General features: G+C 34.6%; 2 protein-coding genes across 2 annotated transcripts in view; one reads left to right on the forward strand and one right to left on the reverse strand.

Annotated features, from left to right (window-relative positions):
- LOC132598036 (NKG2-A/NKG2-B type II integral membrane protein-like) overlaps window positions 1-8,050 on the forward strand; it is a 36,419-nt gene extending 28,369 nt beyond the window's left edge. The window contains exon 11 of the mRNA XM_060306990.1: window positions 7,924-8,050. Coding sequence (XP_060162973.1) covers window positions 7,924-8,050 — 127 coding nt within the window. The remainder of the gene's footprint in view (window positions 1-7,923) is intronic.
- A 10,633-nt stretch (window positions 8,051-18,683) lies between these two features.
- LOC132598037 (natural killer cells antigen CD94-like) lies at window positions 18,684-22,360 on the reverse strand. Its single transcript, XM_070046455.1, has 5 exons — window positions 22,296-22,360; window positions 22,086-22,148; window positions 20,492-20,643; window positions 19,619-19,722; window positions 18,684-18,804 (listed from the first exon to the last, which is right to left on the reverse strand). Exons 1-5 carry the CDS (start codon window positions 22,339-22,341, stop codon window positions 18,684-18,686), a joined length of 486 nt encoding a protein of 161 aa, XP_069902556.1. The 5' UTR covers window positions 22,342-22,360.
- Window positions 22,361-27,833: the final 5,473 nt, after the last annotated feature.

Below are 27,833 nucleotides of genomic sequence, written 5' to 3' on the forward strand. Positions count from 1 at the left end.
ATTCCATACATATGTGTTAGCATATGGTATTTGTTTTTCTCTTTCTGACAGTTCATTCTATATGACAGACTCTAGGTCCATCCACCACATACAAATAACTCAATTTCGTTTCTTTTTAGGGCTGAGTAATATTCCATTGTATATGTATGCAACATCTTCTTTAGCCATTCATCTGTCAATGGACATGTAGGTTGCTTCCATGTCCTGGCTATTGTAAATAGTGCTGCAATGAACATTGTATGAACAATGTATATTTGCATTGTTATATCTTCTTGATGAATAACTCTTTTATCATTATATGCAATGACTTTCTTTAGCTCTTGTTACCATTTTTGTTTAAATTCTATTTTGTTTGTTATAAGTATCACTACCCCTTCTTTATTTTGGTTTCCAATTCTGTGGAATATCGTTTTTCATCCCTTCACTTTTAGCCTAAGTGAATCCTCAAAGCTGAAGTGAGTCCCTATACGTATATATGTAGTTGGGTCTCAGTTTTCTTATCCATCCAGTCACTCTATGCCTTTTGGTTAGAGAATTCAATCCATTTACATTTAAGGTAATTATTAACAGGCAGGCACTTACTTAAGCCATTTTATTGTTTTCTGGATCTTTTGTAGTTTCCTTGTTCTTTTCTCTTTCTCTTGCTGCATTTGTTTGTGAATTGATAATTTCCCATAGTGGTATGTTTTGATTCTCTTCTCTTTATTTTTTTGTGAATCTATCATAGGTTTTCACTTTGTGGTTACCTTCAGGCTTAAATAATACATGCTATAGATATAACAATCTATTTTATGCTGATAACAACTTCAGTTGCAAACCAAACCTTACCTTTTTACTCACTCTTTTTATGTTTTTCATATCACAATTTACCTTTTTTTATATTGTGTGTTTAAAAACAAATTATTTTTGCTATAGTTATTTCTAATATTCTTTTCCTTTAACCTTTATACTATTTCAGTATTAGAGTATTCTGGATTTGACCTTGACCAATGTCCTGTATATTTTCTAGGTTCTCATGTTACTAATTAGCATCCTTTCATTTGAGGTTAAAGAACCCCTTTCAGCATTTCTCATAAGACAGGTCTAGTGATGATGAATTCCCTCAGCTTTTGTTTGTTTTTTTGAGAAGATCTTTATCTTTCAATTCTGAAGGACAAATTTGCCAGGTTGAATATTCTTGCTTGGCAGTTTTTTCCCCCGGCACTATCCCACTCCCTCCTGGTTTGTAAGGTTTTGCTTGGAAATCTCATAGCCCTCTAGGAGTTCCCCTGTAAGTTACTATCTTCTTTTTCTCCCGCTGGTTTTAAGACTATCTCTTTGTCCTTGATTTCTTTTTACAGTTTTATTATAATGTGTCTTGGAGAGAATCTCTTTAAGTTGATTTTGATTGGTGACTCAGGAGCTTCATAAATGTGGATATCAAAATCTCTCAGCAGACTTGGGAAGTTCTCAACCATTATTTTTTCAAAATAACTTTCCACCCCCTTGTTCCTCTCTCCTCCTGGAACTCCAGTAGTCTGCAAGTTGGTTCTTTTGATGATATGCCATATATCATATAGGCTTTATTCACTTTTTTAGTTGGTCTTTCTTTGTTCTCCTCTGACTGGATAATTTCAAAGGTCTTGTCTTCTAGTTTACAGATTCTTTCTTTTGCTTGATCCATTTGGTGTTGATGCTTCCATTATATTTTTGTTTCATCTATTGTATTCTTCAATTCTGTTTAGTTCTTTTTACGATTTGTATCACTTTGCTAACCTTATCATTTTTCATTTATTGTTTTCCTTACAGTGTTGAATTATTTTTCTTTTTTTCTTCTAGCTCGTTGAGCTTCCCTGAAACAGCTATTTTGAATTCTTTATTGGTTAATTCATAGATTTCCATGTCTTTGGGGTTGGTTGCTGGAAAATTACTGTGATCCTTTGGTGGTGACATTTTTCATGCTTCTTGAAGTTTTCTATTGCTGTCTTTGTATTTGAAGTAGTGGCCACCTTCTCCCATTTACTCACTGACCTCAGGAGAGAATTACCTTCCATCAAAACTGCTAGTGATTCTGAGGCTTTTTAGAACCTTTTATGGATGCCCCTGCTCCACACTTTGTGCTCCCTCTTGTGGCAAAAGTTTTAAGTTTGTATACCTTATCTTAATTTTGCAATGAACCAGGCTGGATGCTGAAAGCCTTTCTTTTGTTTTCACAAACATGATGTTAAAGTTCATGTTTGTGGTCTCTTGTTGGCCTTCAGATTCAGACTAGGTTTCTGCACATGCTCACTAGCCATCTGCCAAAGCTCACTCTCTATGCTACAGTTGGGAGTGCCCACAGGGAGGCAACTACAGGGTGTGGGTGTTTTGAGGTGAGGTGAGCTTATTACTGAGGGTGCCTGTGGGCCAGTTGGGCGGATCCAAGTGGCTCATAGGCAGGTTTCCTGATGGAGCCAGTGAAACAGTTAGTAGGATCTGCATCCTTTTAATGCCCTTTTAGAGTCCTATTTGCTGCTATCTTAGACTCTTCTCAGCCCCCCAGTTATACATATGATTCAGTGCCCTGGGTGAGGCATGAGAGAAATCAGCCTCTTTGGCAGCCTCCCATATAGCTGAGAAGGCCGGGTGCTCACTCACACTCTCTTACTTTTCCTAGTGGAAAAAACATGGGCCAAGAAGGTCTCTCTTGGCCCTAAAACTGTGTTTCCATGGAGGAAGGGTAACGTAGGTAAAGTCAGGTTGCTCCTCTTATCTTCTCTAATGCATCCAATCTCATATTCTTTGCTCCAGTGGTGTGGTGGAACTTCTTCTCTGGAAGCCTGGACCTCCACAAGGGTTCTTTTGTCTGTGAGTGATTGTCTAAGACATTGTTTTCCAGAGGTTCCCTGAAAGAGGGAGGAACTGGAGCTGGTTCACAGGCAACTGCAGGGTCCACAGATGGGACTGAGTTCTGTATCACTCAATTTCAAATCATATAAAGTGGAAAACACCAAGAATAGTCAAAACAGTGTGGGTGAAGAGCATGAAGAATATATTTTGTCATGAGTCCGAGGAACCGAACCAAATTCTGGAAAAAAAAAAAAGTCTATGAATATATTGAACAATAAATATGTGGTTGCAGAGGTAATATTACAGATCCTAAGAAAAGAATAGATTATTCAATAAAGATGGTGGAAAAAATCATTTCCCTGTGGAAAAGTATTGAATATCAGAGATCTAATTATGAAAGACGTCCTCACAAGTTTAACAGAAAATACAGCTGCAAACTTCAAAACCTTTGGTGAAGGATACACTTCTCAATCAAATTTCCAAAAATCCAAATCATAAATGCAAACGATGCTATAAAGTAATAATTAAATAAGTAAATTTATTATCTGTACAGTAAAATATATTATTAAGATTGGAAAGATACACCCAGACTAGCACAGATTATACAATCAGTGAGTGGTTTGCTGGATCGGGCTCATAGCTAATCAAAAGAGATTATTGTTAAAATTTCAGGAATTTTGAAAACAAGCTGTTAAACACAATCATTACTAAAATTCAATTATATAAATATAAATATTGTAAATCATAGTAACAATAAAAGTAATAAATACTCAAAACTCATTTTTAGTTATTTTGCTAAATTTACTATACTTATGAAGTTATTTGCATCTATCATATCTGGTTGTTGAAATACTGTACAATGTTGTACTACTATAAATCTCTTCCCTTCTCAATTCTGCATTCAGTGGTATCAGGTTAGTAGCTTTAAATTTGATTATGGTCAGAGTACTTACACAAATAAAATTGGCAAACTCTACCAATGAGATCTTCCCCACCACCATAGAGTGGGTTTTTAAACATTTACTAATTTACACTGGGTGCACTTAACAATAGATTTCTATCTAGAATATACAAAGAACTTATGTAAGTCCATAAAAAGGCAACCGATTCAACATAAAATATGTGAAAAGACAATTCACAGAGAATTAGACCTGAATATTCCTTAATGATACTATTATAAAAGTTAAATGTAAGTAATTATCATGCAAAGGCAAACCAAGACATCCTAACAAAATTTTGTATTCACAATATTAGAAATATGAAAAGATTGTAGATTCCAAATCATGGATATGGTGTAAAAAAATGGAAGTTCTCATGTACTTCTGCTTGGGGTGAAAGTAATAACAAGTTTTGAAAAGCAATTTGTCAATATTTGTGAAGTTTTGAATATACTTATACTAGTACCCCAAAACTGGTAAGTACATAGTCTAGAAGAAACACTCCTGTAAATATGGTTAAGGAAAGATATTGAAGAACATTCAAGACAGAATTTTGAGTGATAATAAAAATGAAAAACAGGAAGAATCTGAATATCCTTAGAAGAGAAAATAGGTGAAAATATTGTCCTATATTCATAGAATAGACTATATTTTATGAAGAAAGTGAATAAAATAGCACAATATTGAGTATATCAATATTAAGGGAGGTCAAAAATACAAATTTGAGCCAATATAAATAATTCTAAAAATACACATTATACATTGTTTATGTCCTTTTTAAAAATACATGCAAGACATAGCCGTATGTATTAGATATAAATAAATAGGTAATAGGGATCCTCTAAAGGGAAAAGAGGGAATTAAATTATGAATGAGCAGATAAAAATTTTACATCTATTCATAATATATTTCCTAAGCTTGATAGTGGGTACATTAGTGTTTGTCATATTATTCTTTAAGCAAAAATTATTATCAATAAGGCAATTTAGAAATGCTTCAGAATATTTATATAAACTTAGAGCAACAGAAGACTTTGTAGGCAACCCAGTACACCCCCTAATCAATAAATAAAAGACTAGAAATATTTATCTACGTAACATAACAATTATGTCAAATAAATAATGGAAAATATATAAAACTCATAACTAATGTTTGATGAGCACTTATTATGTACCATACATTATTTTATGTGCTAAAGATACATCAGTGAAGGAGACAAACTTCCTGTCCTTTCATATTTTATATTCTGGTGAGGAAGAAATATAAAAAGCAAAATAAACAGGTTAGAATAAATGATACAAGTAAAAATAAGTTACATTAAGAAATAAAACATATTAATAGTGTGTTCAGGAAAAGAAACTCTAGAAGATAACATTTGACAGAAGTTAAACGAAATAATGAACTTATCTGGGCAAATAAAATTCATATCTGTCGGAGCAGAAAGGCCAAAGAAATAAACGGTGTTGGTGAGGAACAATAAAAAGAACAATGAGTCTAAAGAGAGAGAAAGAAGATGAAGAATAGGTCAAGAGAGAAGAAAAGTTGATATGGACCTAGTGCTTGACCACTTCTGAGTATTAAAAAAACAGAAATGAGGTACACATTTTTGCAAGTACTTTTTAGATGGTTTTCATTCTTTTGACTGCATCACTCCGCTGAGACTGAAAATGTGAGTCATTGCTCTTAAAGACACAAGCATATATGTCTTTAATAATCTAAAACAACATCTAATTACAAGGAAATATTTGGCTTTCTGGTTTGTAATCACATCGGGAACCACCACTCAAACCCTGTTTTAGTGTAATAGTGATTATTCCTATTAACCTTGAGAACACATCACGTTTGAAAATTTCTTTTTTAACTTGTCTTCTTGACATTTCTTATTAAGAGAAAATTCTGTAAACCACAGAGTATTTTTTAAACAAACTGTCTAACATTAAAGATATTTAGAAAGTAAAACTTCATGTTTTGAATCATAAAACTAAGGCCCATGAGGTCCATTTGTATTTTAAAATAGAAATGGGTTAAAAATCCCAGCTGGCTTTACACCTTATTATGTCTATATATTAGGTCATCATCCCCTTCCTTAAACTGCTTCCTCTAGTATCCTCTATGTTAATGGTACCATCATTATTTCATTCAGTAAAAAATAAAAACGTATGCATCTTTCTTATCCTTTCCCTCTCCCCACTCTTTTTTTTTTTCGGGACACGGGCCTCTCACTGCCGTGGCCTCTCCAGTTGTGGAGCACAGGCTCCGGACGCACAGGCTCCGGACGCACAGGCTCAGCGGCCATGGCCCACGGGCCCAGCCGCTCCGCAGCATGTGGGATCTTCCCGGACCTGGGCACGAACCCGTGTCCCCTGCATCGGCAGGCGGACTCTCAACCACTGTGCCACCAGGGAAGCCCCCTCTCCCCACCCTTGTCTTCACCTACTGTCAGATCTAATGTCATCAACTATGTGAGTAACCTCCCAATTATTGTCATCTTCACAATTCCTAACATCACAGTTTTGGATAAAAACACTATTTACTTCTACTGTCCCTAACTATTTTTCTTATTTGTTCTTTATCCCCATCTGTATCAAATCTGTTGTCCTCTGAACAGGTCAAATTGTCTACCCACAGTGTGGAAACCTGACCTTGTCAATCCTTTCTTAAAACTCCTCAAAGGGCTTTTACTGACTGTATGGTGCTATTCAAGCTTAGATTATGAATCTTTCTTCTCACTCACACACACCCACTCCTTGTCCTTCCAGACTGTTCCAGGTTCCATCCATCTCCAGATATTCATAACCCCACCTAATAAACCAACAGTACCGGAGTGTGTATAGCTCTCTTTATTCATTTTACTGTCTCTTTCTTCTGAGTCTTTGTCGTTTCCATCTTCAACTCTTGGTATGTGTTAACCCCGTTCAACTTGATATCTAACATATTGTTTTAAAAAACACTCCCTCTAAATCACCTAATCAAGGACATCTTCCCTAACACCATTTCCTCATAGTCGATACTGGTCATCCATTGCAAAATTGTTATGTATAATCCTAGCTTCTCTACTACCCAGTAACTGTGTCTACCATTGCAAATTGCATATTAATTTAAAACCATATGCTTATGTCTATGCCTTTAATAGATTGTGGACAATTCGATGATAGGGATTGTGCTATATACTTTATTAAACTATGTATATCCATTGCCAAACAATATGCTTGACACACAGAAATCCTTAACGGATACTAGCTCAAACAAGAAACAAGAAACAGCCTTCATGAAAATACAGCAGTTTCCTATTTGTATGTTTATTTATATATTCTGTTGTGCTTTGATGTTGTTAATTCTGTGTAAAATAATGGAGAAAAAAATTAATGCAGTTTAAAAAGGCTCCAGGAGATGGGCTAACACCACAGAAGGAACATTGTAAGCTTTTAGTAGTTATTTTCAAACTCTCCAAGAGGATAATGTGAGAACTGTAGAGCTTAAACTGAATGCATTTTTATTCTTGTGTACACAAATGAATCTACTGGGAACAAATGAAGAAGCAATACATAAATTAGAATTTGACCAACTGCTATTAGGTGCATTTAAAAAAAAAGTTGTGACTTGGGAGACCTTGGTTCTACCTAGATCTTCAACTAATGAGCCTTTTTCTTTGGGAAAAGTGCTGTCTTATTCCTAACTCTATGTCCTTGGGCACCTGGGATAAGTACTGTCCAAATTTCATGATATTTACACAATTCTACTATTCTTTGATATTTAAAGTACTGAAGTAAACACAAAATCCACTTGGATGCAAGATGCAGAAGTTGTAAATAGCATCTTTCTTTTTTTCCATGAATGTGGAGATTACTGCTGTGGCAGGAAGTGTAAGGTCAAATGGCAAATAAACAAGCAATCAAACAAAAATAACTAGGATGCTAATAGAAATTTGAAGTCCTCTAATTTGTAAGTCACGCATGTGATTCACTTGAGAGCAATTTTGAAAAGAGTTACTATTTACATGCTGTTTATTCTCAAATTCTAAGTTAATACCACAGGAGGAGAAAAGTTTTCAGTTTCATTATATCATATAGATGGATATTAAACAAACAATGAAGTTTTCTAGCATGGCCTAAGTGAATATAATGAAAATATTTCTTTGTGAAAGAAATGACATCTCAGTAGAATTGTTTATTTTTAGAATTACAGAAGGTTTCAACCGAGATGGGGCCAAGAAATTATTTATCCATTACAAGCTCAGGCAACTGTGTCAAGCAGTATCAGTTAGTTGCCAAGATGGTGATCTCTTCTCTTTCCCTCCCTGCTGAAGTTCAAGATTTATGAATTACCTGCCTTGTGTTCATTCTACTACAATGTACTAGTTGGCAGCATACGTTCCTTGCACAGTACGTAATACCCACTAAGTGTTCTGAATAAATATTTAGGTTCTGAATAAATATTTTTTCAAGTGTGTTTGCAGATTTTTCACTTTTTTATCACTCAGCATTTCAATTCTGCTTCAATATGCCCCCATGCATATCCAGACTCAGCTCTGTTTCTCCCTGTCCCATTTATTCACTTCATTGCTCATGTGAATTTTAGAATCTTTTTGTCATGTCTCTTATTAATCCAAACACATTTACAGAAAAGTCAAGACTACAAAAGTTTCCCTTGGTCATGGCCATACATCATATGCTTGTGTTTCTAGGCAACTGTCCAGTAAACATCCCTGACTACATCTACTTTTAGAGTCGCAGCTTGAAGTCAGTATCCTGCCCAGAGGACTGTTTCTCACCACAAAATTGCATTGTGCCTCACTACCTTCTCCCCTTATGGTACACAGGAAGAGCTTAATACAGGCTCAGTCATGTTAACCAGACTGTTATTTACTGGCCAAGAAGGCCTGTGGATTAGGCCGTGGTGGTTTTTCTCACTTAACGAATTTAGTTTCTGCATAGTTTGTGGAAGTGGTGGCAGTTAGATGACTTGAACCCAGGCTGTTTGCAAAGCATTGTAAATTTCTAGATCCAGTAGTTTTAAAAGGTCAGATAAATATGTCCTTATGCAACCTATACATGTACTTTTGTACTCAAATTACTCTTTCTGCATAAATTCATTTTGTTGGTTTTATTCCATTTATTAGAAGGTATGTTTTCTGAAGGCAATGTCATGTCTTTCTGCAATTTCACATGTCACTGAAACATCACTACTCTTCAGCACATCCTCAATAAATGTTCCATGATGACAGATGCAAGGTGAATATATGCTTAGCATTGAGAAAGATTTTGGAATTTCTTTGTACATATTGTCTCTTTTTTTTTTTTTTTTTTTTTGCGGTACGCGGGCCTCTCGCTGCTGTGGCCTCTCCCGTTGTGGAGCACAGGCTCCGGACGCGCAGGCTCAGCAGCCATGGCTCACGGGCCCAGCCGCTCCGCGGCATGTGGGATCTTCCCGGACCGGGGCACGAACCCGTGTCCCCTGCATCGGCAGGCGGACTCTCAACCACTGTGCCACCAGGGAAGCCCTATATTGTCTCTTTATACAAGTAAGTTTTTGTAACCTCTCCCCTGCCTTTTAAGTTTTTTAACTCACCATCCTAACGCAGAATATATCTCTTTAAGAATCCTTAAAGAAGGATGTTAACTAGATGTTGTGGTGATCATTTTTCAGTATATACAAATATCGAATCATTATGTCATATATTTAAAACTAATATAATGTTATATGCCAATCACGCCTCAATTAATTAATTAAAAACACTTTGCCCCCCCCCCCCACTTCAAAGAAAAAGAATCCTTTCCTCACTCCATCAATTGATGTAGCAGGGCTTTACATATGACACCATAGCTCTCCGTGCTCAGCTGTATCTATTTCCAGAAACTGTACCTGTAGGTATGTTTTGTGACTTTCCCACAGGACTCTAAGTTCTTATTTGAACTAAATGAAATAGTAGAATATTCAGATGTTCTGTTTCTTCCCTATTGCTATCTCTTTTTCTTGGTCTTTTATTTAAGAGACACATAATATCAGTTAAATATAAAGCCACTAGGGCTTCCCTGGTGGCGCAGTGGTTGGGAGTCCGCCTGCCGATGTAGGGGACACGGGTTCGTCCCCCAGTCCGGGAAGATCCCACATGCCGCGGAGCAGCTGGGCCCGTGAGCCATGGCCGCTGAGCCTGCGCGTCTGGAGCCTGTGCTTCGCAACGGGAGAGGCCACAACAGTGAGAGGCCCGCGTACCGCAAAAAAAAAAAAAAACAAAAAAACAAAAAAAACCACTAACATAGAAAATAGCTCTTCAACTAAGTGTGATTTAGATTTCCCCATAAAAAGCCCACATTCATTTCCTTTTATAAACCAAATATTTTTTTAAAATGTGGTTGTAAATGTCAGCCTACATTTCATATATAGAGATCTAATTTTACTCTAAAATAGTCAATGGAAAATGTGGATTAGCTGAAAAGAATTTTGCTCAAAGACTGTCAGAAGATAACATTATTCTTTTTTCCTTCAACTTGTTTCATATTCACTTATCTTGTTTATTCTTGAACTTGTTTCACACTTTCTTGTCCATTTTTCTATCACCTACACTAAAATGTAAACTCCATGATGGCAAGAAATTTTGCCTAGATTGTTTAACATTTTCAAGGCTTAGAAAAGCACCCAGCAAATAGTTGTCCCTAAAAAACCTATGTTGAATAAAATTGTTTATTGTCCAAGTTGAAACATATCAACAAATTTGCTTTCCTTATTTCCTTAGTATATTTTTAAGAATTTTGACTTTGATATCTTACTTTTCCTTAAAATTTTATGATGTTTTGTTATCTTACTTTATACTTTATCTCAATGTTTTGAATAAATGAAAATAAATAAAATATATACTGAATCAATCTTATAAATTGATATCAACTCTCATATATTTACTTATTTTTTTAATGCACACCAGGGTTGTGATTTAAGTTCCTAATTGTTCTGCATATGATGTATATACAGTAGGGATTCAAGTGTGTGTTTTTATATTGGCATAAAAAATTTCACAGCAGTAATTATTTAATAGTATCTCATTTCCTACTTTATCTGCAATGCTACCTCATCTGTTTTTTCATCTATTCACATGGCTTTTCATTGTCTGTATCTTTTCTCTTTCAATTTATCGGATTTGTCTACGTTCTCATGTCACTTTGTTGTAAGGGACATAGCTTTAGCAAAGGTCTTAAAAATTAGTAGGACAAGTCCCTCACCATTTTTTCTTCTTCAATAGTGATACGTCTACTCTTGGATTTTGCATTAATGAACATAGGATAACCTGGGATATTAATTGGAATTAAATTGAATCTCTAAAATATTTTAGGATTAATTGACATCGTTATTAGATTCAGTGGTCCTATCAAAATTTAGTTGTTTTTGAAAATATTTCTATAAAATTATACAATAAGTTCAATATAGATCTTGTCTATTCCTGTTAGATTTACTCATAAGTACCTTACAGTGTTTCTGTTGTGGTTGTTAAGTTAATTAATTATTTCTGTTTATTATTGAACTTTAATAGTATTTGCAAATTAATGTTACATTCAGTTATACTAATATTATTTCTATTAACTGGTCATTAAATTATATTTTTATGTTCTATGTGGATAAATATATCATCAGAAAAAATTTTTTTTAAGTCCTTTTCTTTTTAATTTCCTATGGTGGTCTTAAATGTGCTGGAGAATCTCCTCAATGATATTGAAAAGAAGTGGTATTATTATCATTTTGTCTTAATGATTTTCTAAAAAGCTACTAATACCTCAAGGTTAAGAATGATGTTTATACAGATTCTGATATACATGCTAAAGATTGTTTTTATCATGAAAAGCTGTTGAATTATAATAAATATGCATTCCATCTGGGTATATTCATCTTTTATTTCTTTAATCTACTGTTTGGAGCAAATTTCATTTAACAATTTTTCTTCCAAAATAAAATTATTATTACAAGGCTGAAATAAACTCAATTTGGTCATCTATAGACTAGACAGTTTTATGTACTGTTTGATTTGGTTTGGTACTGTTTTAGGATTTTGTGACAATTTTCACAGTAAGATTGACTTTTCCTTTTCCTGTTAACACATTCTCATCTAATTTGGACATCAACACAACTCTAGTCGTAGTGAAAAAAAATAGCAACAATTCCTTTCTCCCCTATAGTTTAGGAAAGTTTTTATGTTTTAATTATTTCTTCCTTGAAAGTTTATTATTTCTCTCCTGTAAAAATATTTGGCTTGGGTTTCCCTGGTGGCGCGGTGGTTGAGAGTCCGCCTGCCGATGCAGGGGACGCGGGTTCGTGCCCCGGTCCGGGAGGATCGCACGTGCCGCGGAGCGGCTGGGTCCGTGAGCGTGCGCGGCCAGAGCCTGTGCTCCGCAACGGGTGAGGCCACGGCAGTGAGGGGCCCGCGTACCGCAAAAAAAAAAAAAAAAAAAAAAAAAAAAAAAAATTGGCTTTTGTGTTATCCCTATAGGAAGATTTTAAATAATGTATTGATTTCATAAAAATTATTATAGCTTTATCAAACTTTGCAGAATTGACTTTTACCTATGTTAAATTATCTCACACATATTGTACATAGTAAATAGTTACAGTGTCTATGTAATTGTTCTATTGACTAAAAATTATTGCTTGATAATTCTCTTATTGACTGAATAGGTTGTGGATTTACTGGTTGAAGTTCTGTTTTCAGAAGCGCATGTTCAGTGAAAGTTCATATGAATGACTCCTTCTTAAGCTGTTTCCCTTTAGAGTCGTTTTTTGGTTTTCTTTTTCAAATTGCCCCATCTAATTTATAATAATAATAAAGATAATGATTGTTACTATTCTGTAGAATATAACATTATAAAGAAGCACCAATACTTATTTTTAAATAAACTTTTTATCTTAGAATAGTCTTAAATTTACAGAAAAAGTGCAAAAGTAGTACAGAGTGTTCCCATACACCCAGTGTCCAGTTTCTCTTATTATTAACAGCTTACATTAGCATGGTGCATTTTTCACAATGAATGAACTGATATATTATTATTAATGAACATACTTTACTTGTATTTCTTTAGTTTTTACCTAATATCCATTTTCTCTTCCATTATGCCATCCAGGATACCATGCTACTTTTAGTCATTCAGTCTATTTAAACTCCTTTTGGCTGTCATCATTTCTTAATATAACAAAAATTATAAATAGCTAAAAATGAGAGCATTAAGACATTAGTTGATTATGTTACTATTCTGGTAAGGGATTTGGAGCTATTGTTCTAAGCAATAAAGAGAGAGTAATATAATGAGTGGTGTACACAAGGAAGAAGGAGAAAAGAGCCCTATTTAGGAGCAGAGGTAGATCTGAGAGAATCACATACATCATAACTGAAATAATATTGGTCACAAGTTGATAATTATTTAAATTAGGCATATGATGATTCATCATGGAATTTTTATCCTGTATACACTTATATTTTCATTATTAAAAGGTCATATAAATACACACATATGCATATATACATATGTATGCATATACATGTAGGTATGTATGCATATACATGTACCTATGTAGTATATATATGAAAGCTATCTCTCTGTTGTTACAGCTTATATGATACAGCATACTTAATTCCACTCAAACTTATAAAAGCCTATGCACAAAATGATTAAGAAGTTTAATTTTTTCTCTATTTTTTCCACAAAGTACTTATAACCATATTTTATTACAAATTTTTCACTTTTGAAAAAAATTCAGAAAGAGATTATGTGATCCCACCATTTGTTTCTTAAAACTCTGGTGACTTCTTATCACTGAATTCACCATTTTTAAGTCCTAAAGTGATGTTGGGACCTAACATTTATTCCACCAAAAAGGGAAATTTTCTGTGTCGTGAGAGGTCGAAGCACTGTGGTTTGTGCTATGCTTTTTCAACAGAAAGATGAGATTAGAATAACACTTGTCATGTCCTTTTCAGGGATCAGAATTGACTGGATATTGCTAGTATCAAATCTAAATCAGGAACTCATGACAGGTCTAATTTTTTCAGGAGGCTCTTATCCACAAGAATCAGGACCTTCCTTCTCTAATCAGGTGTGTGTCTGTGTGTGTTTGTGTGTGTGTTTCTAACAACTATTGTTTAATAAATAAGAAACTCTTGAGGTTTTAACCTCAAGAAAATTTCTAAAAATATATGCGCTATAAGGTAATTCTAATTGTTTCTTAAGTGTTTGAATTGACTTACTGAAGGCAATGAATACTTGTTACTTCTGAGGTATATTCTGCTCCATTTTATTTAATGATAGGTAAGTAGGATATACTTATTGAAGAACCAGAGGTTATGATATTACTATAAGATGTGACACACAACCTTACTTTCAAAATGAAACAAATTATTTTCATTGTTTCCAACTATCATGATCAAATGTAGAACAGTTTATATTTTTAAAAATCTAAGCACTATGCGCATTTATTAAACACCTTTTATTTTTTCCTGAGAGCTCTGCTAGGCAATGTTAAGATGTTACTATATTAACAAATGTGAGATTAGTTTTGTTAATGATGACAACGATAACTTGTAAATGATGACAACGATGTGGACAGAACTTTAATTAAAGTATACTAGAAAAACTCATTCAACAAAAATTCATATATCCTACCCAGACGTACCTTGCAAAGAAAGCAATTACCACCAATAAAGTTACCACCAAATAAAATAAGACGACTATAAATAAAAAACTGTGTGTGGGGCTTCCCTGGTGGCGCAGTGGTTGAGAGTCTGCCTGCCGATGCAGAGGACACGGGTTCGTGCCCCGGTCCGGGAGGATCCCACATGCCGCGGAGTGCCTGGGCCCGTGAGCCATGGCCGTTGAGCCTGTGCTCCGCAACGGGGAGAGGCCGCAACAATGAGAGGCCCGTGTACCGCAAAAAAAAAAAAAAAAAAAAAAAAAAAAAACTGTGTGTGTTATCATTCACTATCAGTGATGAAAAACATCTTTAAGTATCTTAGTGTAGGTGAACTAAAAACAGCTATTACATTTTTTAACATTTTGTTTTTTATTTTATAGTAAGAGAAAATTTAAAAGTAATTTTACCTGGCTCTATATGAATTCTCATTTCCATTCTTTCCTTTTTCATGTCTGCATGGGTGAAAGTTTTCTGTATTCTCACTTTTCTAATCTAAATATATCAACTCACCCCAAGGAGAGGAAACAGGAAAAAAATTCACATTTTTATTTTATTCAGTAATCCTTTGTAAAAAATGAAGCATTTGGATTCATCTGTGGGATAGATGGGCAGTCATAATTCTATGATGGGGTTGGTCCGAGATCCGTAGGCCCATCACAGCGTGGGTATGTACTTTCCACATAAATGTAGTTTGGTCTTTCTGTACAATTTTAAGATACCCAGAATTTGATACAAGCATATAAGTCATAGAAAAGTAATTTACTATGATTCACTTATGTTCATTTTATATTATGGTCATGTTATATTTTAAATCCTGGCTTCAAAAACTTGAAAGGTTTTTTCCTCCTTCATTTCAATAACTACCTAAAGGAATGTATCTCACAATTTGAGATAACAGCCTTAGTATTTGGAGTTAGAACTGGGTTTTAATCAAAATTTTACCAGTCTCTAGCTTTGAGATCTGGGACAATAACAGCCTCTATGGACTTACGTTTCCTTTTCTATTAAATAGAGGTATAAGACATGCCATATTTACCTTAGTGGATTTCTATGATATTCAACTCAAGTGACATAAATTTAAAAGTGCTTTTTTAACTAAAAATATTATAAATTACTCATAGCTGATAGGTTTATACTGAATAAGCAGTATGATTTTGGCCGCCTCTAAGATTTAATTTCTTCACCCATAAAATAATAATAAATATTTACCTAAATAATACATAAATAAGAAATAAAATAATACCCACATTTTCCACATACTTAATAATGAAGTTTAAATTAAATTACATATTGTATGTATAAACTAAAAAAAGTTTTAATTTTAGGTGCAAAATGTAATTCATATTCACATTTCATTTATAAAAGGCTCTTACATATTCAGTAGTGATTATTTCAAAAAGAAAAAAAATTATTTTTCACTCGTGTTATTCAGAGGCGAGATTCTTTACTTGTCTTTTTCCTAAAATTTTAGAACCTACTATTTTATTCTTTGTAAGTCCTTCACTATAAAGAACTTTACTACATGATTTACATTATTGATACAAGATGCATTTCATTTTCTTTTACTTTTTAAAATACCCACACCAGGTTTTGTTAATATTCTTTGTCTTCCTCCCTCCCTCCCTCTCCCCCTTTTTTTCTGTCTTTCTCCGTTTCTTTCTTTGTTTCTTTTCTTCTTCTTGCAATTTGTGAAATTATTAACTTAGTAAACGTGGCTCTGTGAATTAAACACATGTCTAATGCCCTAGATCCCTGTCTTTTTCATGATAGTGTCTTTATTTTTATGTTATATTTCATTACACATTAAGAATTAACTTATTTTAGGGCTTTCCTGGTGGCACAGTGGTTGAGAGTCCGCCTGCCGAGGCAGGGGACACGGGTTCGTGCCCTGCTCCGGGAATATCCCACATGCCGCGGAGCAGCTGGGCCCGTGAGCCATGGCCGCTGAGCCTGCGCGTCCGGAGCCTGTGCTCTGCAACGGGAGAGGCCACAACAGTGAGAGGCCCGCGTACCGCAAAAAAAAAAAAAAAAAAAAAAAAAATGTTGTTCCCATCCCAAGGACTACAAAGATATTTTCAGGATGAAGGAAAATAGAATGCAGGTAAGAGTGGCAGAAAAAATAATAAAAATGAAATGGGTCAGATGCTCCTGGATTGACTGTGATTAGTATGATGGGGCCAGATGTGAGCAGGCCACTGCCATGGGTGACCAGTACTCTTCATTCGAATCAGCACTTTCCATCACAATGCCCTGAAAAGATATGGGAGCTTAAAAAAACATCTGAGCTATAATTGGGTGGCAACAGGAATTTTCTTCCCTCGATGGAGACAATTTTGACATAGATTACTCTCTGAAATTAGACATCATCTGTCATATTTAACACCTTCCGTTCCCTCATTGTTCTTGCAGCATTGTAATAAATGTTCATGAGTTCTCAGGAAAAAAAAAAAAAGGCTGATTGAACTCTGGACACTTCATAGTGTAATGATATGAAAGTAACAATTTGAACCTATACTTTAATGTGGCTAAATAAATACAGTTGAGATTCATCCTGGACAAAAATTATGAAAATAGACTATCCTTGGTTCATTACAGAGAAAACTACTCCAGGTAGGAAAAAACAAAGAAACACACAAAAAACTCAGAGGAAATTTTTGTGGGAAGAGGACAGATTGATGGGACAGTTGGAACAGAAAAGTATTTATTTTCATTATAAGGTTGCCTATAATGTTCTTTTTAAATTCAATTAAACGATATTATTATGAAAATCACATGGACAGCACAGGCAAAACATTTCAAATATCTAGAAAGTGCAATGCATGTTCACTTAGTCCAAGTTAAACATTTGAAAGATGTTATAGTCTATCCTGAATTTTGCATAGTATAACTTAAGTGCATTTTTCCTAAGTCAACCTGCATACAAGAATGTGAAGAGTTCAAGTTGTAGTACTATTATATTTATATTTTGAGAAATAAAACATAAGAGGCTCTTTCCTCTTCCTGACTCTTTGTATTTTAAAAATCAACTTTGGGTTCTTAATTATTATTATTTAATTAAAATATAAAACTAGAGAGCAAATATAGATGTCAATACACAATTTTTAAGATGTAGATGCAACAATTACAAAAAGGGAATTGGCTTTTGATATCTGTGAGGTTGGGAAAATCTCTTCCAGGTCAGACGGGCATCAGAACTCATTGTGTTCCCACCCTTTCTTTTACCTATTTAGAAATCCTTCAATAAAATGAGCTAGCCCCTCCTCCACCCCCCCCCAAAAAAAAGGGTAATTATTGGGTTGGCCCAGAAGTTCATTTGGGTTTTTCTGTAACATCTTACAGTATTTAGTTTTGGTACATACTTTTAGGAAAAGGCTTTGGGGACTGGCTAGAGATTAAAATCTTCAATGTACATGTAAGAATGGCTTTTTTTTTACTGATGGATAAGCATAGGCAAGAAAGATAGGTGGAGTAAAGAAATAAGTATTATAAATTTATATGATCAGGGCTTAGATGCCCTTGCCTCTTGCAAAATATGAAAGCAATCACGTGAGACCATATATTTGGCCAGAGACTTCCAACTGTTCTGCAGAACTCTGTAGCATCAAGAGAAGACACACAAATGTGTTCCCCTCTGAGGCCAGGTGACACATATGAAGAAACTATTATATGGCACTTCCAGCTCTAAATTAGAACATATAGATGTATAGAAATGCAGAAAGAACTGAAAAGGAACACTAAAATTATTTTTACTTCCGGAAAAAGAGAGATGAGGATGGGACTTCTCAACTCATATGCCACACAAAGGACTGATACGATGTGATATATATTATTTGGCATGAATTAAGTTTTATTTAAATTTCTGCAGAGAGTTTCCAAGAATATATGTATAAACTATTAAATTCACTCTTTACCATATACATTAATATTCATGAAATTACTTGTCTGGACTATAATTTTAGGTGTAGGCACACCTTTCATCCATTTTAAGACACATGGCAAAATTTAAAAATTATAACTATATATGATGATGGATGTTAATTAGACCTAGTGTCTAGTTATTGTTATGTTGTATACTTGAAGCTAATGTAATGTTATATGTCAATTATATCTTGATAAAAAATTTAAACACATTTTCAAATACATGAAAATTATGATTGATAAGACACAATTTGAAACATTTTACAGATCCCAGAAGTAGGTAGTTAGTAATATATGTTACCATTCTAAGTATACTGAATCTTCATTGCACACCCCTTCTGCCCCAAGAGACATCTAAATAAGCTGTTGCTTACAGACATAACGATGTTGACTCCCACAGTCTGTATCCGAAACTCCTCCGCTTGGGTCATATATTATGCAGTTCTTTGGATTTAGAGGGTGAAAGGATGGAAATCTGTAATGAAGAATAATGTTTTAATATATTGGGAAAAGGAAATGAGAATGTTCAAGGATGATGTTTTTGTTAAATGATAGAACTACAGACATTTTAAAAGCATTTTAATGAGATATTACCACATTGAGACATTATCTTTTTTCCATTCAAGTCAGTTTTCACAATTTCAGAGTACAATGTTACAAAAACTCGGCTATTGCATCAATAATCAATAGCAATGAAGTTGGGGATTTTTTTGTTTTTGCTGTTGTTTTTAATGGTTTGGGTATGTTATATACTTTACTTCTAAGATGCATCTGCTAATCTAGTCTAGGGAAAAAATCAGAGCATAAAACCTGTCATTGTATGATACTGTAAATCCCATGTTTATGAATGAAAATGAGATTTGAAGATTACAAATACACAGAAAATAAGCCCAGAATGTTTGAAATATGGGATGATGCTGAGAATATTGGGCTCCACCAGAATAAGGAAAATAGTGGATATACTCTTTTCTCTGGATGGCTTTTGTGTATGTGAGAATCTGTATATGTACATACATATCCAAGTGCTTGTACCAAGGCAGGAAATAAAAGCATATATCAAAAGCTCTTTTAGAGTCACAAGTACACTAACTTCATGTCACTTGAGCATACACTTGGGTGTTGTGGTTGGGACTAAAATTGTTATTCTGTTGTATCAATTCTCTTTTCTGTATTCTCACGTCCTAAACAGGATATCTTACCTACAGTGTTCCTGGATGTTACGTTCTCTGATCAGATCTAAGGATAAACTCAAAAAGAACAGAAAAAGGTTTTGAGTGCCAGAAACTTACAGATCTTGGGAGACAGTAGAATTATCCTCCCGCAACCAGGCATGATGTTCTTCACTGTAAGAGAGTCCAATCCAGTAATGATAGGAAATGAATTTCATAAAATCCTGTTTGGAAACAAAGACCAACATATTAATCTATTTTGAATCTACTCTAGGGATCAGGTACTTTTAAGAAAGTCAGTGTCTATTATTCAGATTCAGTTTTTCAATTATACAAACTAAAATCATTTTTAACTTTTAATTTAGGAGGTATAGTCAAGCCACATGCCTCATAGTTCTCATTCATCAGGCCCATTCATTTATGGAGGAAAACGTACCACAAAATCTCACTTCTTGAAAGAATGAAAAACGTCATAAAGGGAATTAGAGCTTTCATGGAACACTTCCTTCACAGGGGATCAGCAATCAAATTTGATCCCAAACCAACAGTATCTTGAGGGATAAATCTTAGCACAGGTTCTGCATGGAGCTAGAGAAAATTTTCACTTTTTCTTAAGAGTTGGGTAATTGTTTTATAATATTCTTCATATTCATTCCAAGAGTGATAACAAAAGCTATATAATTACAAAACAAATTATAAATTCAATTAATGAACTAAAAATTCAAAGTCCTTTGAATAAAAATAATGATCTATTATTTATTCTTTGAATTCTCTCTAAAAAGTTTCTTGTACTTTATCTGTCACATTCCTATAATGTAAATCTTTGAGAAATTTTGTGTATATTGTTTGACTGTTTCAAAGTGTAGGAAATTAGTTCAAATATAACTGCCTATTTACTATCTGATTAAAGACTTGAATCAAAGTATTCAGCTTACTTAGATAATATTTTCCTAGGTCAAAAAAATTGTAGAAAAATCAGAATTAAATACATGCCAGTTCATTTCTGTTTTGTATCTGAAGTAGACTGGAATTCTGAGAAACACAAAAATTTCTACTGTCTTTCCATGTTTTTGATTCACTAGAAATGAAGTAACAGCTGCATTGGTAGCCAATCCACTTTTCTTGGCAAGAACAGCAGCCAGATCCTAAGAGAAAAAACAAAACGTGACTTGATGACATTGGAGATTCCGTTGTTTTCAGTGCTATTTACTCATTTGTTATTTAATGTTTTTCTACAACTATTCTTTGAGAATTTACTGCATACACCACAGTTCAGGGGATATTAATCTGAATGACTCAGACATGACCCTTCTTCCTCATGAAGATTATAGTCTAGAGATAGAGACAGAATTATACAAATTTCAGTCATTTATGAATTATATTTAATGATAATTTGTGTAAGTATACACAAGAAATTCAGTATGTTAAAATACTGTGTAGCAGAGTATAGGATGGGGGGCGGTTAGAAGAACCTCTTTTGAGGAAGTGACCCAAAGTTGATCTCTGCTGTGTAATTAAAAGTGAACTAGATAAAAGAGATATTTAAAGGAGGAAAGCATTTTAGCATACTTCCTGAGTCAGAAAATAATTCTGGATATTTTATTTCAAAATGAAGTTAATAAAGCACTTAGCTTGAAGTCTGACCATCCAGTTTACTAGTGATAGTGTCTTCAACATTTACCATCCTCAGTGATAAAAGTCATATTATGTGGTAGGCACTCAAATCTTTGTCAAATGAGTGGTGCTGAGATTGTAGAGTTGAATGGGCTACCAGGGGCTGGGATGTGGGGGAAATGGGGAGCTGTTGGTCAAAAGGTACGAGCTTCCATTTAGAAGATGATTAAGTTTTAGGGATCTACTGTGCATCATTATAACTAGAGTTAACAGTACTGTATTATATACTTGGGAGAGTTGCTACAAGAGAGCTTCTTAAACATTCTCACCACAAAAAGACATGATAGTTGTGTGACATGATGGAGGTGTTAGTTAATGCTATGGTGGCAATAATATTGTAATAAGTGAATCATTGTACACTTTAAACTTACACGATGTCATATGTCAATTATATCTCAATAAAGTTGGAAAAACGCTGAGGGAAAAAAGATATGAATGAAGTGCTATATGAACACAGAAGATGATGAGACATCATTTAGGAAAAGATATGTTTAAAAATATCTTTGAGCTGACGTTCACTGGTTAAGTAGAGTTTAGAATTGCAGAAATCTCTGTGCTTCTTTCTGAGTTATGGAAGAAGCGGAGGTACAGGTAAAGAGGTATCAAAGTATGTGTTATGAAACACAAACAGGCACTTAGGATCAGCTACAATATTTACTGTAATTTGCTTTTGTTACTTAAACATGAGCAGTCACATAGGAAAAATAGGTCACTTCCGGCTAATATTTTCCTTATTACTTAATATATAAATGACACACATTCAATGTAATTTAATAAACTAAGTTAGCCATAAAATGAGACTATCCTATAATTTCTATTACTAAGCATAATATCCCTTCATGCTTCTGTGTGAGAAAAACAAGAATATTTCATTCTCTAACAGCACTAAAGTTTTCCAAAGTATGGAACCCACCTTCCTGGAGATCTGTGGAGGGTCCTGGAGAGAATGTCGGCTGAACATTTTGTTTAGTAAATGCTGTAAGAAGTAATTAGAAATTTACTTCATCAGACACAGATTTATGAAATAACAAAATATTACACATTAGCAAAATGAAACCTTTATTGTAAGACAGTTTCATCACAATTTTGATCTTTTTATATAGTCTTGATTAGAAAAACTTACAATTTTCCAACAAAACTCGCAAAGCAGCCACCAACAAAAGGCACATTACTCCTAAGACCCCAGAAATCAGCCTCCATGGAATGGTCTGAAAAGCTATAAAGAAAGAGAGATAGGGTATAGATTTAAAGAACAAACACAGGAGCTGAAGTTCTTAAAAGCAGAAACCAGTGAGAGAATCCAAAAAGTTCCTTGGTTTAATAACCCCATAATTTTGTCAATGAAATGTTGGAAAATGAAGACATTCCATTTAGAACTCCACCCAATACCAAAAATTTTATATGATGTACTTTATTCTTCAGTGAGATTAGCCATACCTTTTCCTCTTTATCAGCTCTATCTTATCAAACTGTACTTACCACTTATTTTTAAATTTGACAAAGAAGTTTAGAGATCTGTAGTAAAAAGAGATCAACAGGCACCAAGTTCGGTCTTGTGGGCTGATATAACAAACTCTTAGTTTTGTAACAGCAACAAAAAAATCACAAGATAGAGAATCTGATTCCCATTAGGTAGCTGAGAAAATGTAGGATCCATTAATAATGTTATTTTCTCAAGGAATCAGAGCTATTAAGTACCCAAGTCAGAAATCAAATGAAAGTTTGTCTAGACCCAGAGTCTTTCATTTAAATGACATGTATTCCATCATTGTTACAATAATATTAATACTACTTGGGAGTGTGTCCTTCTGCTAATCTCAGTGTATTCGCTACTCTGAGAAATGTCAGGCTGCTCATAGCTTTGTAGAGGCTGTACTGTGAAGAGAAGACATGGTGTGATGAGAGGTTCCCCAACCAATGTAGCGCTAATAACTTGGGAACCTGAGTTCATTTCACAGTACATTGAATTATGATACGTAAAAAACCACTTTTTTACAGGAACCATTTTTTACATGTATTACGTCTTCTCATACCAAAAATTACTTGCTCACAGGCATTTCCCCTAAAATAATTTAGCATCAGGAGATTCTGCATTAACATTAGAGTACTCCCAAAGGGTGTCGTCATTCACAACAGTTCAATGTGTCAAACTGTTAATCTGGGTGGTTTGGGGGATGTCACAACACAAATGGTAAATTAAAAAAAAAACACTTTTAAACATTTTGTTGATAATGTTTAACATTCTCTATATATTTTCATGCTAGAATTATGTTGTTTATATTTTTCCTGGTAAATTCAGATGCCAATCAGAATTTAGAGCTATCCCTGTCAGAATCCACTCTTTAAACCTGTTGGAAAAATCTTCACAAAATCATTTCTAAGTTACAGAATGAAGAATCAGAAAAATGAAATTAAAGTAGAAAGTACAGATACATGGGGAGCCTAAAAATGTATACTTTTGTCCTACAGCGTTGCCTCAAATTAGCCATACCCACAAGATATTTTTCCTGGTTATTTTAATTTTTTCATTTTATGACTTGGGCTGCACATACCTGCCATATGAAATGTTGTTCCAGTGTTCATGCAGGAAAGGCACGATGGCTGCTTGTTCAAGAACTGGGTTAGATCACGGAGCTGAGCTGTAGGCTAAGGAACCTGAAAGTTGTGTATGAAGAAATTTTTTCAAAAAGAAAACTTGTGTATTCAAGTGTGCGTGCATCATCTGCTGATGAGACACAGATGTGTAGTATGAACAAGAAGCAGTAAAATCACTATCTTCTAAAATGTTTCTGGAACCACAATACAGGAAATTCTCACTGAACTTGTGCAATGCACACCCTTTGACTATCACAAAAGAAGGTGACAGGAAGTTTTTTTCATGTTTAATGGTAAATTTACTTGGTATAATAAAATTCCACACATAAGTTTCCTTTTTCTAAAATATTTATTTATTTACTTTTTATTTTTTTATTTTTTTACATCTTTTTTTTTTAACATCTTTATTGGAGTATAATTGCTTTACAATGGTGTGTTAGTTTCTGCTTTATAACAAAGTGAATCAGTTATACATATACATATGTTCCCATATCTCTTCCCTCTTGCGTCTCCCTCCCTCCCACCCTCCATATCCCACCCCTCCAGGCGATGACAAAGCACTGACCTGATATCCTTGTGCTATGCGGCTGCTTCCCACTAGCTATCTACCTTACGTTTGTTAGTGTATATATGTCCATGCCTCTCTCTCGCTTTGTCACAGCTTACCCTTCCCCCTCCCCATATCCTCCAGTCCATTCTCTAGTAGGTCTGTGTCTTTATTCCTGTCTTATCCCTAGGTTCTTCATGACATTTTTTTTTCTTAAATTCCATATATATGTGTTAGCATACGGTATTTGTCTTTCTCTTTCTGACTTACTTCACTCTGTATGACAGACTCTAGGTCTATCCACCTCATTACAAATAGCTCAGTTTCATATCTTTTTATAGCTGAGTAATATTCCACTGTATATATGTGCCACATCTTCTTTATCCATTCATCCGATGACGGACACTTAGGTTGTTTCCATCTCTGGGCTATTGTAAATAGAGCTGCAATGAACATTTTGGTACATGACTCTTTTTGAATTATGGTTTTCTCAGGGTATATGCCCAGTAGTGGGATTGCTGGGTCATATGGTAGTTCTATTTGTAGTTCTTTAAGGAACCTCCATACTGTTCTCCACAGTAGCTGTATAAATTTACATTCCCACCAACAATGCAAGAGGGTTCCCTTTTCTCCACACCCTCTCCAGCATTTATTGTTTGTAGATTTTTTGATGATGGCCATTCTGACTGGTGTGAGATGATATCTCATTGTAGTTTTGATTTGCATTTCTCTACTGATTAATGATGTTGAGCATTCTTTCATGTGTTTGTTGGCAGTCTGTATATCTTCTTTGGAGAAATGTCTATTTAGGTCTTGTGCCCATTTTTGGATTGGATTGTTTGTTTTTTTGTTATTGAGCTGCATGAGCTGCTTGTAAATTTTGGAGATTAATCCTTTGTCAGTTGCTTCATTTGCAAATATTTTCTCCCATTCTGAGGGTTGTGTTTTGGTCTTGTTTATGGTTTCCTTGCTGTGCAAAAGCTTTGAAGTTTCATTAGGTCCCATTTGTTTAGTTTTGTTTTTATTTCCATTTCTCTAGGAGGTGGGTCAAAAAGGACGTTGCTGTGATTTATGTCATAGAGTGTTCTGCCTATGTTTTCCTCTATCAGTTTGATCGTTTCTGACCTTACATTTAGGTCTTTAATCCATTTTGAGCTTATTTTTGTGTATGGTGTTAGGGAGTGATCTAATCTCATACTTCGACATGTACCTGTCCAGTTTTCCCAGCACCACTTATTGAAGAGGCTGTCCTTTCTCCACTGTACATTCCTGCCTCCTTTATCAAAGATAAGGTGACCATATGTGCATGGGTTTATCTCTGGGCTTTCTATCCTGTTCCATTGATCTGTCTTTCTGTTTTTGTGCCAGTACCATACTGTCTTGATTACTGTAGCTTTGTAGTATAGTCTGAAGTCAGGGAGCCTGATTCCTCCAGCTCCGTTTTTCATTCTCAAGATTTCTTCCTGATTCAGTCTTGGCAGGTTGTGCATTTCTAAGAATTTGTCCATTTCTTTGAAGTTGTCCGTTTTATTGGCATACAGTTGCTTGTAGTAACCTCTCATGATCTTTTGTATTTCTGCAGTGTCACTTGTTACTTCTCCTTTTTCATTTGTAATTCTATTGATTTGAGTCTTTTTCCTTTTTTTCTTGATGAGTCTGGCTAATGGTTTATCAATTTTGTTTATCTTCTCAAAGAACCAGCTTTTAGTTTTATTGATCTTTGCTATCGTTTCCTTCATTTCTTTTTCATTTATTTCTGATCTGATGTTTATGATTTCTTTCCTTCTGCTAACTTTGGGTTTTTTTTTTGTTCTTCTTCCTCTAATTGCTTTAGGTGCAAGGTTAGGTTGTTTATTCGAGATGTTTCCTGTTTCTTAAGGTAGGATTGTATTGCTATAAACTTCCCTCTTAGAACTGCTTTTGCTGCATCCCATAGATTTTGGGTCATCGTGTCTCCATTGTCATTTGTTTCTAGGTATTCTTTTATTTCCTCTTTGATTTCTTCAGTGATCACTTTGTTATTAAGTAGTGTATTGTTTAGCCTCCATGTGTTTGTAGTTTTTACAGATCTTTTCCTGTAATTGATATCTAGTCTCATAGTGTTGTGGTTGGAAAAGATACTTGAAACAACTTCGATTTTCTTAAATTTACCAAGGCTTGACTTGTGACCCAAAATATGATCTATCCTGGAGAATGTTCCATGAGCACTTGAGAACAATGTGTATTCTGTTGTTTTTGGATGGAATGTCCCATAAATATCAATTAAGTCCATCTTGTTTAATGTATCATTTAAAGCTTTTGTTTCCTTATTTATTTGCATTTTGGATGATCTGTCTATTGGTGAAAGTGGGGTGTTAACGTCCCCTACTATGAATGTGTTACTGTCGATTTCCCCTTTTATGGCTGTTAGTATTTGCCTTATGTGTTGAGGTGCTCCTATGTTGGGTACATAAATATTTACAATTGTTATATATTCTTCTTGGATCGATCCCTTGATCATTATGTAGTGTACTTCTTTGTCTCCTCTAATAGTCTTTATTTTAAAGTCTATTTTGTCTGATATGAGAATTGCTACTCCAGCTTTCTTTTGGTTTCCATTTGCATGAAATATCTTTTTCCATCCCCTTACTTTCAGTCTGTATGTGTCTCTGGGTCTGAAGTGGGTCTGTGGTAGACAGCAACTATATGGGTCTTGTTTTTGTATCCATTCAGCTAATCTGTGTCTTTTGGTGGGAGCATTTAGTCCATTTACATTTAAGGTAATTATCGATATGTATGTTCCTATTCCCATTTTCTTGATTGTTTTGGGTTCGGTATTGTAGGTCTTTTCCTTCTCTTGTGCTTCTTGCCTAGAGAAGTTCCTTTAGCAGTTGTTGTAAAGATGGTTTGGTGGTGCTGAACTCTCTCAGCTTTTGCTTGTCTGTAAAGGTTTTAATTTCTCCATCAAATCTGAATGAGATCCTTGCTGGGTAGAGTAATCTTGGTTGCAGGTTTTTCTCCTTCATCACTTTAAATATGTCCTGCCACTCCCTTCTGGCTTGCAGAGTTTCTGCTGAAAGATTAGCTGTTAACCTTATGGGGATTCCCTTGTGTGTTATTTGTTGTTTTTCCCTTGCTGCTTTTAATATGTTTTCTTTGTATTTAATTTTTGACAGTTTGATTAATATGTGTCTTGGCATATTTCTCCTTGGATTTATCCTGTATGGGACTCTCTGTGCTTCCTGGACTTGATTAACTAGTTCCCTTCCCATATTAGGGAAGTTTTCAACTATAATCTCTTCAAATATTTACACAGCCCCTTTCTTTTTCTCTTCTTCTTCTGGAACCCCTATAATTCGAATGTTGGTGCATTTAATGTTGTCCCGGAGGTCTCTGAGACTGTCCTCAGTTCTTTTCATTCTTTTTTCTTTATTCTGCTCTGCAGTAGTTATTTCCACTATTTTATCTTCCAGTTCACTTATCCGTTCTTCTGCCTCAGTTGTTCTGCTATTGATCCCATCTAGAGTATTTTTAATTTCA

This window comes from Globicephala melas, chromosome 10, assembly GCF_963455315.2.
Source record: "Globicephala melas chromosome 10, mGloMel1.2, whole genome shotgun sequence".
Taxonomy (NCBI): domain Eukaryota; kingdom Metazoa; phylum Chordata; class Mammalia; order Artiodactyla; family Delphinidae; genus Globicephala; species Globicephala melas.

Coding starts and splice junctions, on each gene's coding strand:
- LOC132598037 (XM_070046455.1), bottom strand. CDS start 22,341: ATGTGCCTTTTGTTGGTGGCTGCTTTGCGAGTTTTGTTGGAAAATT. Junction 22,149..22,295: donor GCGAGTTTTGTTGGAAAATT/GTAAGTTTTTCT, acceptor TACTTCTTACAG/CATTTACTAAACAAAATGTT. Junction 19,723..20,491: donor TACAAAACAGAAATGAACTG/GCATGTATTTAA, acceptor GTTTCCAAACAG/GATTTTATGAAATTCATTTC.